This window comes from Lepisosteus platostomus, chromosome 7, assembly GCF_059453375.1.
Source record: "Lepisosteus platostomus isolate fLepPlt1 chromosome 7, fLepPlt1.hap1, whole genome shotgun sequence".
In the NCBI taxonomy this organism is placed as follows: Eukaryota; Metazoa; Chordata; class Actinopteri; order Semionotiformes; family Lepisosteidae; genus Lepisosteus; species Lepisosteus platostomus.
Genome location: NC_142617.1, coordinates 50,502,308 through 50,516,309, shown reverse-complemented (window position 1 = coordinate 50,516,309; position 14,002 = coordinate 50,502,308). Strand labels below are relative to the sequence as shown.

General features: G+C 42.2%; 1 protein-coding gene and 1 non-coding gene across 2 annotated transcripts; one reads left to right on the top strand and one right to left on the bottom strand.

Annotated features, from left to right (window-relative positions):
- Positions 1 to 4,150: 4,150 nt before the first annotated feature.
- LOC148659113 (U6 spliceosomal RNA) lies at positions 4,151 to 4,257 on the top strand. The gene has a single exon (XR_015940599.1). It is a non-coding gene; the product is annotated as a U6 spliceosomal RNA (small nuclear RNA).
- A 2,160-nt stretch (positions 4,258 to 6,417) lies between these two features.
- On the bottom strand, positions 6,418 to 10,338 carry LOC148659112 (insulin-like growth factor-binding protein 4). The gene is made up of 4 exons (XM_088641033.1): positions 9,936 to 10,338; positions 7,964 to 8,060; positions 7,475 to 7,670; positions 6,418 to 6,802 (listed from the first exon to the last, which is right to left on the bottom strand). Exons 1-4 carry the CDS (start codon positions 10,282 to 10,284, stop codon positions 6,746 to 6,748), a joined length of 699 nt encoding a protein of 232 aa, XP_088497159.1. The 5' UTR covers positions 10,285 to 10,338; the 3' UTR covers positions 6,418 to 6,745.
- Positions 10,339 to 14,002: the final 3,664 nt, after the last annotated feature.

Genomic DNA, 14,002 nt, shown 5'->3' with positions numbered 1-14,002 from the left:
CCAGTGTGATATTTTTGTGTTTTTTACATTACAGTTCTAGGCCTTAAAACCATATTTGATTTTTCTGCATTTGATACTTAAACGTGGTCATAAAAAATATATTTTCTCGTCATACTGTTATTTCTGATGGCACATTAATTTCTTTTGAGATCTGGGTAAAAAACACTTTGTTTGAACAAGCTTTATTCCAAGAGCAGGGAACGCAAAGCTGTATTTTTCACAATGCAGAGATTGCGCACAAAATAATGCAGCCTGGATCCTCAATTTTTAAAATTAATTTCAGGAGCCAGTTCGGCAGGATGATTTTACTTTTACATGTGAAATACGTTATGTATCCCTTTATTGTGCAAAAATAAAGGATACGGCTTGTATGTCTTCATGAAGTCTTTCCAAGTATCTGAAACTCCATCCATCCATCCGTTTTCTAAACGCTTATTCCAATTCAGGTCACACACAGACACATGCACACTCACACCAGGTCCAGTTTTCCCGGAAGCCAGTTTACCTTCCAGAATGTCTCTGCACTCTAGGAGGAAAACCCTGGAGAAAACCCACATGGATACAGGGAGAACATACAAATACCACAAATTCAGCATCCCGGGTCCACAGTTAAACCCAGGGCCCCGACACTGCCACACCTGAAATGGACAGGAGCCCATCCAGAGTGTATCCTCCCTTAGGCTGGTTGCTTGTCGGGGGAGACTGGGCCACCTACGACCCTGCTTTGGATGAAGCGGTTAGAAAATGGGTGGATGTAAGTTCTTCAGCAGAGCTATACAATGAAGGCAGGAAAAAAGTGCATAGAAGTGCAGGATCCTGGAAATACAGGGCGTAGATAATTTATAATCATATTTTAAAATAGGAACAAGTCAAGGTTTATTCCATGCAGAAAACAAACAACATTTCGGCTGTGGAGCCTTCTTCAATGGGTGTCACAGGTTCTTTTGCAGCCTGTGCATGCTGATGCAGCTCCATTCTTTAACTATATTTTAAAATATATAATCATAAACCCGTTTGTCATGTTCCTCTTTTTGCTCTGTAGCTTCAGTGCTATGGGGCTGTGTATTTGTGACACATAGGGGTAAAAATAATTGTTTTCCTATAAAGATTGCTTAGTGATATTTGAGCCTTTCTTATGATAGAATTCCATCAATGCAGGAGAGCAAGACTGCCATGAATGGGCTAAAACATACTATTGACCTGAACGTGGAGGAAGCCAGCAACAAGGATTCACAGCTCTAGTCTGGAGATCCTTCTACCTCTGCTTTTAAGGCCCTCATTGAGCTCACCTTTGGCTTAGCTGGACCAATTCAATAGCCATTGACTTAAAGAGACCTAGAAAGCTTGCACCCATGGTTGTGAATAATGCATTAGGAAAACTTGTTCAAAAGGTCCAGTTTTTCCAAAAGATGTGCTGAACAGCAGACTCGAGAACAATCTCGTACATGGGAAATGAAACAAGTTGTACAGGTGTTGAAGCTCAGAGGGTAAGGTTTTAAATAGCAGTCGTGCCATTTCCTTCTTAAAGAAAGCCTATATTATCCACTCAAAAAATCAGCATTTTACTTCCATTTCTGTTTATGTTGGCATCTAGTATTCTGTAGTTGTGAGGCTTTGTTGGAACCTGGTAGAATAGTTCTGATGTCTTTTGACAGCGTTTATTTTCATTGAAAATGTTATTAGACAACTGTTACAATACAACTGCTACGAAAAAGCCAGCATCATTTTCTGGGTAAAGGGGTTATTTGCTGTTTTATATGCATGTCCTTGTTACTTCTAGTGTTTGTGCAAAAAAATCTCTGATGATAGTATGTTCTTCTCAGCGAATGGAGAAATGGTTTTGGAACAATAAGGGCTTCTGTACACCTTTTATTACCTGGTTCAGTTTCGTATAACGTTTACTAAATCTTTGTGAGAGGGTGGCCATTTGACTGGCTATAAATGACATTTTACAATGGGACTCTATAAAATAAAGAATCTCTCACAGCATTTCCATCTTGGTGGATATGAAACGATGCTTTGTTATTCTGCTGGATGGCCTTGCTCCTCATAGGTTTTTTTGAACATAGGCCAAAAGTAATTCACAGCTAATTATTACTGATGTGCGGCACACTTAATATTGCGACACAGCTTATTTTAATAACTGAGGCACAGAAATGGGAGTCTGTTCTTGTAAGATAAGTGGATGATCATAAAAAGCTGTGGTCGTCTTGGTTGTACAAACATCGCAATCTGGGCGACTTGTGTTATATATTATTGTATGTTATATGCGAGTCTTTGCATTCAGTGCGTTTCTGTGAGGTTTGTGTTTCAGGTCAAAAATGTTATTGATTTAATTTGTGCACTCTCAGGGATTTGGTGTTTATGGCTGGTGACAGACCTGGGACTGTGGTTATCTGATTCCTTTAATCATTAAGAATCACTATGGCTTATTGTAATTACAACAAAGGATTCTTTGTAGTAGTCTGTTGTAGCGTGTCTTGTGTCTGTTACTCTTTCGATTCTGTCCCACAGGGTTATTAGGTGTTGAAAGACACTAAAGGTTTTCGCTGCTGTCATTTGTTGAAATGAGCAGTGCTGCATGGTGTGGTGAAATTGGAGTAAAGCAGGACTCTACCATACTGGGGTCTATATGAGTATATATACTCTATGGTGAGTGGACTGACTTTCTAATCAGTAAGAGCTCTTGCCTCACCCATGGTTCAGTGAAAATGGCAGACTTAGTCTTTCTTTGTGTCAGCCACAGCTGTCCTCCCACTCCAGATGTTTTCTTCACGTTAGAGTCCGGTTCCGTTTCTACCATGTGCTGTTAAAATGCCTGAAATCCGGGGTGCTCTAAATCTCATCCAGCGTCTCCCATGGAACCCTCTGTGTGCTGGTCTGTGCTGCTTTGTGAAATGTAAAATGGGGATCTTGTAAAGAACATGCATGAGACTTGGGAAGCATGGGAACAGGCACAGTCCCCCGTAGGAAGGTTTTCCAAACAGCCACAGAAAGTCTTTAGTTCTCAGATGGGTGTTATTAAAATCCAGTTTGATACCTCTGAGCATTTTCAAGATCAAACTATGAAAGCACTGTTTTTTTTTAAATTCTGTTTCCCACAACAGTGTCTCCAAAGCTTTGTTTTTATATTTAGATGTGTGCATACGAGAATATTGCACTCTGACGTACAAGGTTGATTAGATCCCATATGCATGGAAAATTCTCAACAAGCAGCGGTTGACACATATGGTTTCTCTAATCCCTGAAATAAGTGTTAATAACTATTGCATTATGGTAATAACTGTCAAGAAACATTTCTTATTCTGAAATGGGTGTCTGAATGATTTTCCCGTATAATAATATTAACCCAATTACAGTAAAGTATAGGGTTAATATTAACCCCATGACAGTACACAGTGGTAAATGTTTTTTTCACACACATTTTGCTTGTGAGAAATAAGTCTTAGTAGAGCAGGGAAGCCACTGTTTCAGGCTCTGCTGATGTATTTTTATTGAAACGAAGCAGGAATAGAGATGATTTAGTTAAATGTCGGCCGTCACACACATTAGTGGGTATTGATTTCTAACCTGCAAGGGCAAGTTGTCTGTGCCACAGAATGAGAATGTGTAGTATGAACAGTTGCTAGATGCATTTTGAAACATGGGGAAATAAACACATAGCAGTCTCTTTATTGATCATGACATGATCTGAAACAGAATGGAAGAATAGGTTTTGATCTGAAACAGAAAGTATTACATTACTAATTAAGGGAAGATCATTCTGTCAACTGAAGCAGGATAGTATGTAGTTAATATTAACTGGAATGAATCTATCTTTCATTCATTTATAAAAAGCACAGTTGCCTGAACTCTATAAGGCAGCCATACTTTACTCTGGTGATAATTGATAGGTACTGTAATGAAGATACTTTCTTAAATGTTACTTTAGTGTTCACCGATTAGCAGAAGAGTTTATTTATACAGACATTAATATGAAGATCTCAGCAACGCATTCAGTTAGAGGTACAGTAAACATTCATTCTGTAACTCTATTCACGTATAAACATTTCGCTGTGGTCTGTCTAAATCTTGTTTGTGCTGCAAAAGAAGAAAGAGTAATTGTCTGTTGTTTGCAGATTCACTAATCGTTCTTGCTTAGGCAGCACATGTGCTTGCTTAGGCAGCACATATACTAAAATTGGAACGATACATAGAAGATTAGCATGGCCCCTGCGCAAGGATGACACGCAAATTCGTGAATTGTTCCATATTTTGGGCGAAGCGGTGGCTCTGTGGCTAAGGATCTGCGTCTGTGACTGGAAGGTTGCCGGTTCAAATCCCGCGGCCGGCAGAGGAATCCTACTCCGTTGGGCCCCTGAGCAAGGCCCTTAACCCTAACTGCTCCAGGGGCGCCGTACAATGGCAGACCCTGCGCTCTGACCCCAAGCTTCTCTCCCTTTCTGTGTGTCTGTGTCTCCTTGGAGAAAAGCTGGGGTATGCGAAAAGACGAATTCCTAATGCAAGAAATTGTATAGGGCTAATAAAGAAACATTATACACATTATTATACATTATAAAGAAAAGTTTCTTTTATTCCTCTGCTCTTCATTAGGGATCATAAGGTTAAAGCTGCCCATGCTTTCAGAAGGAGAACCACCCAGTAGCTTAAATTATGAAGCCACTGTCTTGGAAAATAGGGCGCACAGTGGTGTAGTGGTCAGCATTCCTGCTTTACAGCACAGGGGCCCCGGGTTCCGGTCCTGGGGTGCTATCTGTGTGGAGTTTGTATGTCCTCCCTGTGTTCGCGGGTGCTGTAGTTTCCTCCCGCAGTCCAGACACATACTTGTAGGATAATTGGCTTCTGGAAAATATAGCCCTGGTGCAAGTGTGTGTGCGCCCTGCAATGCACTGGCGTCCCCTCCAGGGGGTACCCCGCCTTACACCTATTGCTTGCCAGTATAGGCTCTGGTCCCCCGCGACCCTAAATTGGATGGAGCAGTTAGAAAATGGATGGATGTCTCGGAAAGCAATAATAAAGGCTGATCATCTCTTATCATGACAGTTCTCTTTGTCCCGGGGGACTGAGTTCTGCAGCAGAAAGGGGCTGTTTACAATATAACACTTCAGACTCACTCCACAGATGCCACAAGGCTCTGGTTTACACGAAGGCCACGGAAATAAATTGTGTCTTTACACAGGGGAAGATGTCCTAAGATGAATGGTGTGTTATGAATGGCACCACTTAAAAATCTGGAAACAATTCTGCACATTGGTTTTATTACACTGTGTCATGTCTGAGGAAGACAGTGACATAGTGTTGATGTTTTTCCACCCATAGACTCCTTGGTCACATTGCATGTAGCTCCAGACCTGTCTGTGCCTCCAGGAATGTGGAATCATGTGGAATGTTTCTTTCTGTTCCTGTTCTGAAGAAGATAAAGCCTGGAATCATTGTTGAGGCAAAGAAAATCTGTTGCAGTGAAAAAGATGCAGGTGTTCCAGATGGTATCTCCTGCAGGATCTCTCTTTAGCCAGAAAGAAATCCAAACTGTTTTAGTGGTTTGTCCGAGGAGGTTCTGTGACTATCTTTCATTGAAGGCAAGACGTTATAGTGAATGACACTTCTTTGAAAGGGTTCAGTGATTAAGTTTTCGTGTTTCACAAAATCCAATTCATTTTCTTATGTACATAAATTAAAGGGGACTTTTAACAAAACTGACCATTGTTTTCCAGGCCAAGGACATGTAATTTATGTGCTGGCAGCTCTGCAGTTACAGGATCATAAAGCTTTGTAGCTGTTATACAGTAACCAGTTGTGATGTCTAGTGCTGTCCTTGGGGAGTGTAGTGTCTGAATCACTAAATGAGCTGACAGTGGTGGGCAGGCCCCAGCCTCTCTTTCTCTTTTGACATCTCCTTTGTGAACTTAATCTGCAGGATCAGGAGTGTGTGATTAAAGACTTAATTAGAACACGTCAGGCTGCTATGTTAGCTGCCTGAATCAGTTGAGAAAATGTCATTTTAATTGTTCTTATAGAAGCCCATGTCCCAGTCTGTTTAAAACTGTGACCTTGTCATGTGCTTTTTTGTGGTTTTAAATCTGGTCTGCACTTAAGACTTTTCCATTGCCTAACCTTATTTATTACAGAATGAGCTTGAGTCTAGAAAATTAGCAATTTTGTAGAGCCCTGTGTCGTGCCATCCATTGAATCATGTAAGAAATATCTGCAATAATTTCTGCAGCAGTGGGAAGTATCCCAAAGCACGACACAGAAACTACATCTGCCACCAGGCTGGAATTTCCCAAACACATTGGTACTATTGGATCCAGGATTGGAGTAGAACACCTGGATGCTATTGGAAAACATGCACAGGGTGTGAGAACAAAGAAGTTTGTTTTTTGCAAATACTTCCAAATGTGAAACCATATTCATGAATTAAGGCAATCTGGCACATTGTGCAATCTTTATTTATCACATGTACTACTATAATTACAATATTTGACATAGCAAAGCCCATAGTTTTCCATTTTTACTTTCACCATTATACTTCCATTCAAACAATTAATGGACCTACCTATACAACAACATTTACATTTAACTATTTAAATTTAAATAGGGAAAGTAGGCCTTAGCAGAATCATTTGAAGTTGATTTCAGTTTTTCTTAATTGTTCTTGTTTGCTGAAGCATGCTACATTTCTGGCTGAACTGGGTTCTCATGATGAGGGCTGGTTTTCTCTGAAGAGTGGAATTATTCTAGTTTTTCAGGCTGTGCTGGAACAGCTAGGGACCAGGCAAACAAAAAAGCCCTCTGCATTAGTCTGTGAAAGAAAGAAAAGACAGTGTGATTGTGCTGCATTAAGATCGCTGCATTCGAATGCACAGCAGAAAATTTTGATTGGTTTAATACACGAGTGGACAATGAAATACAAGATCAAAAATAAAACTGTTTTAACAGTGGAATGGTACTGCTGCTAGGGAGGAAAAATACTTAGCTAAAAGCTCTAAGAAACAACAATTGAAAATTAAACTGTTCAGTCCCTCAGTGTAGCATCTTTCAAGAAAAAGGTTTGTGCTGCATCAGAATCACCCATTTTTATTTAAAAACGTAAATGAATCTACAGAGATTTCTCTTTCTTTATAACAAGAAACAGGACAGGCATCTTCTCCATTCAGAAGACCTTCAGAGCCGAGATGTAAAGTCCTGGGGCTGGAGGGCTGGTCAGTGTGTCTGCAGGCGGTTCAGGTTTCTTCAAAGCAGCAGCATCCGAACAGCCCAGAGAATCTAGTGAATTTGGTTTGAGTTGATGTGAAGAGCTGAGCTGGAATGAAAGCCTGCAGACACACCAGCTCTCCAGGACCAGGACTGGACACCCCTGCTTTAGGAGAAGGCTTATCTGACCAGCAGGCGACTCCAGCGCCACCTGCCTGATGAGGCCGCGTGAACCAGACAGTTTGTGCTCTGTGCTGCCCCCCCCGCGGCTGGCACTCACCTGCAGGCCCTGGTGGCAGGCGGGCTCCTGGCTCTGGCCGAGCCCGTGGTGCACGCACCTCCCGAAGCGGCGCAGGCAGGGCAGGTCGGAGGAGGGGCAGGCCTCGTGGCACCGCGGCTGCTGGATGACGAAGCAGCTGCTGCAGGAGGTGTGCTGGCACCGTCCCTGGCAGTCCCTGCTCTCCAGCACCACAGCCCTGCAGCCACAGACTGAGACGTGAGGCGCTCGGCCTTCGGCTCGTCACCCTTTCAACGACGGACACCTACAGGAAGTCTGAGCGCAGCCGGGGCGCCGCAGCAGCTTTAGCACCAAGAGCTCCAGAGGTGCAAAAATAGGCACAATTTTTAAACTCCGTAATTGTTCTCACATGGGACTTGAGTCGGTGAGTAAATGCTTTCATTAATCAGCATTGTGGAAGTGAAGGACTTGGTGTGTGACCGGAGAAAGATGCTGGAGGTTTTGAAGGAGTGGGAGATGCTGATCACCTACCTGGCTGAACATATTTCAGACGGGTTGTCTCTGCAGAATTCCCAGGTGCATTGCGGTCGGCAGACCTCCTCCTTCTCCTCCTCCCCCATCTGTAGCACTGTAATCCACAGCAAGACATGTCACCGCTGATCCTTTCTACACTACTGTTGTGGACCAATCTGCTTTTAATTTAAAAATATAATCTGAGGTTTTAAAAAGCCAACAAATGAGTACTGTAACGAATAGCATGTGAAGTATTTTTTAATGCCTCTTGGTACAGGTTTCTAAAAATCTATTGCAAAAACTGTTTTTACACTTGGAACATTTCTTACTTTACGTGCTCTACAGCTCTGCCGTTTTTGCTTACATTTCTGGATCTTAAGTAAGAAACGTTCCAAGGCCTTCCTTCTTCAGAGTATTAAACCTATTTACTGTTGGTTTTGTAGTTCAATCTAGTGTTACACTGTTGCAGCCTGGATGTTCTGTACCTCACAGTATGGAAAATAGTAAATGAAAAAGTGGCACTTGAATATGATTAATGTCAGCCACGTCGTCTATGTGGGCTTCTATGTGGATTATCACACCTCCTCAGGACTGTCACCTTATGAAAAAAATACTGTACGACCACGGGAATTTCACACTCTTCCAGAGAATAACGTTTTCCAAATCCCGTTCATATAATCCTCTGAGGCAATTGAATTATTAACTGTACAGATGCAATTAAGATAAGTCAGGCACTTTAGTGAAGTTCCGATGAGATTGGAGCAGTGATTATTGTTTTACTGGCACAACAGACTGCTTTCAAGTTGAAGGAAGCCTTGACTTGGTTAACCTTTTTCACGGCTTGTATATCAAAGCAGGTCTTACTGACAATAGGTCTAGCAAGTTAATAGAAAAAAGAAAAAAAAACAACATAACAAAACAGTGTAAAATTTGTATGCATATCTTTAAAGGCCAGTACCTGTACATCATTTCTTACAACCGTTGACAATATCAGAGCAGTCCTTTTCCCAAGAAAACCATAATACTGGCAATGGCACAAGCCACTTTAATTCATAGCAGCCCTGGGACTTCCTGCTGTAATTTTACAACAAGCACTGACAAGACCTTTCACTGCAGAGGTTTACAGCTTGCATAGGCCATTAGAATGTGATTTTCAATGCAGAGGTAGGTACCTCAACAGTTGCAAAAGAACATTTAGATTAAGATGCTTTAATGTTTTAACAGAGAAATGGCTTTTAAAGTCCCTTTGGTCATCACTCTTGGTAATTAACATTGTTTAAACTAGAATTGCTGGCCTTCATCAAAAACGTATGATTGTTTATTACATGAAAACATCACATGCATTCACACTCGAGCATTTAAACATAAATTGAAAACTGTTGCTACTCAAGCTTTAGTTGTGGATTCTAAAATTAGCTGATTCTTTGCACATCAAACAAAGATCCTATATGATTAGTGTTTGAATTTTCTTCTCATTTCTTGATCACCTCAGCATATTAATTATGACACATTTAATGGCAATTAATTACTGTCCTTTTATTGTGAGCAAGTGTGATTATGACAGTCAAGAAAAGTGAGGGGATATTATAACATTATAACATTTGTATAAAAGACATTGGGCATCTTTTTTAATAATGTTACCAATGTTACAAAAGCATTTATAACTCTTTAGCTTTTTTGTGCAGTTTCTTATAAAGAGAAAAAAGGGTGTTAAATTGCATTTTATGAATACTATCCATTGTTTTGTGACTTAGTTTTTACTCTAGAAAAAGCTTTAGAGTTTAAACTTGCATTGTCTCTGCTGAGGTTTGGAAGGTTCAGGAAATGAGAAACTGAAGTTTTCAAAGTCTGAAAAAGTTAGCTATAGGTTATTAGCATGTAGAAAAAAGTGAAGCCCATTCTACTTTAGAGATTACACTAAGAGCGTTTGGAAATCCTGTTTGTTGGCACATTGTCATTGTGTGATTAGTTATTCAGACAGTGGGCTTACCCTCTGTACAGATTCCCTTCAGCTCCCCGGTGGCCTCCTGCTCTCGGAGATCCTGGTAGACACAGCTCAGTCCCTCATCACACTTGCCCAGGTAGTCCCACTTTCCTCCACAGCTCTCCCCAGCAATCCGGGCACAGACTGGGCAGCACCCGCAGATACCAGTGGTGATCCCCCCTTTGCACTGCAGTTTCAGGGCCCTTTTTGGGGTACAGTGAATCCGCTCGCACTCGGGGCAGTGGAGAGCCTGCAATGTCACCCCTTCCCTGGGGCCCTGGGCCCCTGACAGCTCCAGGGTCCAGACAGCCAGCGCCAGCACCAGGGGTACCTTAAACCTGCTACATGGCATCATTGCTGCGGTCTTATTAATGCCTTTGAAACAAGTCCAGTCTGCTGGTTTTATACAGCACGCTGGGCTTATATGGTCAACAAGCCCTCTGCTTTATTGGCCTTGTAGCCAATGGACTTAAACAAAACAGCAACGCAGGGTTTACTGCAAGCACAGCCCATGGCTGTTGTTGATTACCGGTTAACGTTATCTTTACAATCTCTGTTTTTTCCATGTATTCCTTCTTTTGAACAATTTTAGATAAGTTCTTATAATATTGAAAGACTAAGCCTTTTGTGATTTGAGTCACGTGATGCAGAAGGGGGCAATTTAGTCTATCAGATCCAAAGATAATACTGTTTCTGGCAAGGACAAGATTAGGTCATTGGCGGGATATCTGAGAAGATCCATATGTGCTTGAAGTCAACATGGTTGCAATAAAATGTTACTGTCTGGTTACTCTGGGACACTAGTACAGACATAGATTGAGATCAGATAGCCTGAATAAATCAATCTGTTTTCTGTGCAGCAGAATAGTGAGACTGTTTACAAAGATAATGGATAAAACCTTATCCTTTGCCAATAAAATCCTGATTATCTGTTAAATTGGTTTTCCAAGAGTTTCTGCTTCCATGCAAAAATAGTTTAATGAAATGAAAGACAATTTGCAGAGGATAAATGTTAAACTTGACAGTTCGTCATTGGAGATGTGAGGAAGATTTTGCTAAAATAGGGTTTGAGCTGCTGTCCCATTGGGAGCAACGAAATCCCTGTGCCTGTGCCCAGAGAGCTCACCAGTCAGGATGTAATCCCTTACATTGAACCAAGACGATGAGCAAGGACAGCGTTCCAAACTCTTCGTTTTTAACCCCGACTCCAGCCTATGCCAGCCCAGGCACAGGTCCTCCCGAAGCGATGGAGTGTATACTGTAGCCTGTAGACAAATGGGTCCAACAACGTGTGCAGGAGGCCAGACAGGAAGAGGGCGTGGTTGACATGCTCTGGGATTTCTGTTTGAACCAGTACCACAAACCCAGCAGATAGTAGGGGGGTCCAACACACAATAACGGAGACAGTCATTTTCAGGGTTTTCATTCTTGCTTTGGAGATCATTCTTGCTTCCCATCAGAACCATAGAGCGGGCAGAAAAACGAGGGAGGGGGTGATAGAAGCAATCTTGAAAACTGAGCAGCATCTAGGAAGAACCCTTCCAAATCACAAGCCATCACAGGTTGTCTCTCAAAAAGGAGTTTGAGTTGCTCCAGGTGTTGGTTCACAAGCAATGGTAAAGGGAAGCCTGAGGTTGGATGGGGCATGCGTTGTACTATGGGCGTTGTAGGTCCATCTGTTCTGAAGCAGGACAATCTATGTCTTCAGTCATGGTCATAAACATTGGATAACGACTGAACGGAGACGATCACAGGTACAAATAGCTGAAATGAGTTTTGTCATCAGTATAGTTGGGCTCACCTTCTAGGACAAGGTGAATGGCTCAATAATCTACGAGCCAGCTGAGGTAGTTCATGCATCTGTTATGTAGCCTCCCGAGTAGCTTCCTTTGGAGATCTTGGTATGCCCCCCCACCACTGTATGGAGACCCTGTTGTTGGTTCAGTACACCTCCTGACTGGTTGGGGCACAAGTGGGGACCCCCCAGAAAATCCTTTCTAGAAGAGATTTGTGCAGCATGAGAGGGGAGAAGGGACCTTGCTGCCCACCTTCGTCACCCTGCTGATTCTCCGCAGGAGCAGCAGGTAACCATGACAGCCAGTGGGTTGACACAGCGAGTGAGGAAAGTGAACATCTTATACAGGGTCTCCTGTCAGTGCTGCTTAAAGTTGACAATTTTCGCACACTGGGTTTTAAACGGGGCTTTAAACTCCTACACTAATGTTTCTCAAATTGAAAAAAAAAACTCCAGTCTCCTCAAGGAGGGGGGAGGGGGTTCTGAGGTTGTCATGACAACCTCATGCCCTCTAGAATGGTTGGGTCTTGAAGCGGGAAACACAAAAATGAATTTGCTTGCTTGCTCTGCTGCTGCCCCCTTCCTCATGCGTTCTGCTGTCTCCCGTGCTGTTGCCTGTGTGTTCCTGTGGTGTGTGTTAGCACACAGGTTATGCGAATGCATTTCATTAGAAGCCGGTGCTTTCTTGGTTGTCTGGGAAGCATTGTAATGCAGCGGAGCATGAAAGCAGTAGAGTGCAGTCATGCTGCGACTGCTGCTTTTATAATGGAATGGCTTCATTTATCAGCTGGAAGAGTACATCACAACCCGTTTGTCCAGGCAGTGATTGGTGTTTATTCCTTGGGCTAAACAAGGCAGAAGAGCACAGCTACTGTATGTTTCCTGGAAAGCAGACCTCAGGTGTGGGCAGGTGTACGCAGGCCTGCTGTAGAAAAGCTGGGATGTGCACTAATTTCATAAATCAAGATTTCAGCCAGAAGGTAGAAGTGGAAATTACCAGGAAGTCCATTTAAAATCAAGGTCAGGAGGCACTTCTTAATCGAAAGGATTGTGGGAATGTGGAACAAGCTGCCGAGCCGTATTGTTGATGCTTATACCCTGATTTCTTTCAAGGAACAACTGGACTAGATGGGTGAATTAACTACTATCAAACGAGCTAGATGGGCACAAACCCTTCCTCTTATTGACAGTCCAGCGGTGCAAGAAGAGGTGCAAAACACAGAGCGGAAGTCAGTAACAATTGCAATATAAAACAGCTGGATGAGGCACAGAAATGGGAATTCACTTTAGTCACTTTAGTAACTGATCTATTGACTTCTGATCAATACTGATCTCACAAGTGCTATATTCCTGTGTCCCTCTTCCCAGACAGGAATTAATTTAAATGCTCTGCCTACTCTACTTACTGTAAACTCTATCGTTTCTTCATTCAGTGAAATGCTTTAAAACGCGGAGGTAGATTGGCACATACTGTACCAGAGCCACGCGGTCCCAGGTGAAGGGTGACTGTTCATTAGATGCTTGTCCTCTGCCTCAGTCTGGCATCATCTGTTGCTTGATGATTGGGTCTGCCACCTAATCACAGCAAGAGTCCACAGTCGCCAAGCAGCCAGTTACCTGCACTCGGTCACGGGATCATTTTTTAAAAAGGCCCTACAAGTTGGGAATTAGTAATGGATTGTGGGCTCATTAAAATGGGAAATGAAGTAAATTAAAATATTTGAATTGTTATTTTCTTAAATAGATTGGGCAGTCAGAACGTATTTCATAATTCATAACTTCTCACTTGCAGCCATGATGAGCAACATTTGTTAGAAATACATGCACTGATTTTGTTCATTGCAGTCATGAGAAAACACTCCAGTTCTTCAGCCTGGATTCAAAACATAAAAACGAAAGCAGCTGGGGCCGCTCACAGTGCTTTCTGTGAGAGTCTCTGTGACAGCCCTGGTCCCATCTTTTCTCCTCCCCCTCCGGGGGGATGCTGTTCCCATGGCAACCTGGCGAGCTCTGTGTTGAATGGCAGTTTTCTGAAGCACATAAGATGCTGAGTTATTTTCCTTGTAGTAACACATACTGCACCCCATCCATCACTGCAAACACCCAGCAGTTTGTTTTAGTAGCCTGAAAAAATTTCCCAAAAGTGTTTCTTCTGCTTTGAAGGCCTTTTATTAATAGTTTTTTTTCTTCATTAACTGAACCTTATTTTCCTTCAGTATATAATCGGACCCATTCTCGTTACTTTAAATAATCAATGTGCTATTTAAAATAATACATT

Bases quoted from the DNA above. Each gene is read 5' to 3' on its own strand.
- LOC148659112 (XM_088641033.1), bottom strand. From the start codon at position 10,284: ATGATGCCATGTAGCAGGTTTAAGGTACCCCTGGTGCTGGCGCTGGCT. The intron at 8,061-9,935 runs GTAAGCCCACTG...TGTGGATTACAG, and splicing joins GAAGGGAATCTGTACAGAGG to TGCTACAGATGGGGGAGGAG. The intron at 7,671-7,963 runs GTAGGTGATCAG...CTGTGGCTGCAG, and splicing joins TCTGAAATATGTTCAGCCAG to GGCTGTGGTGCTGGAGAGCA.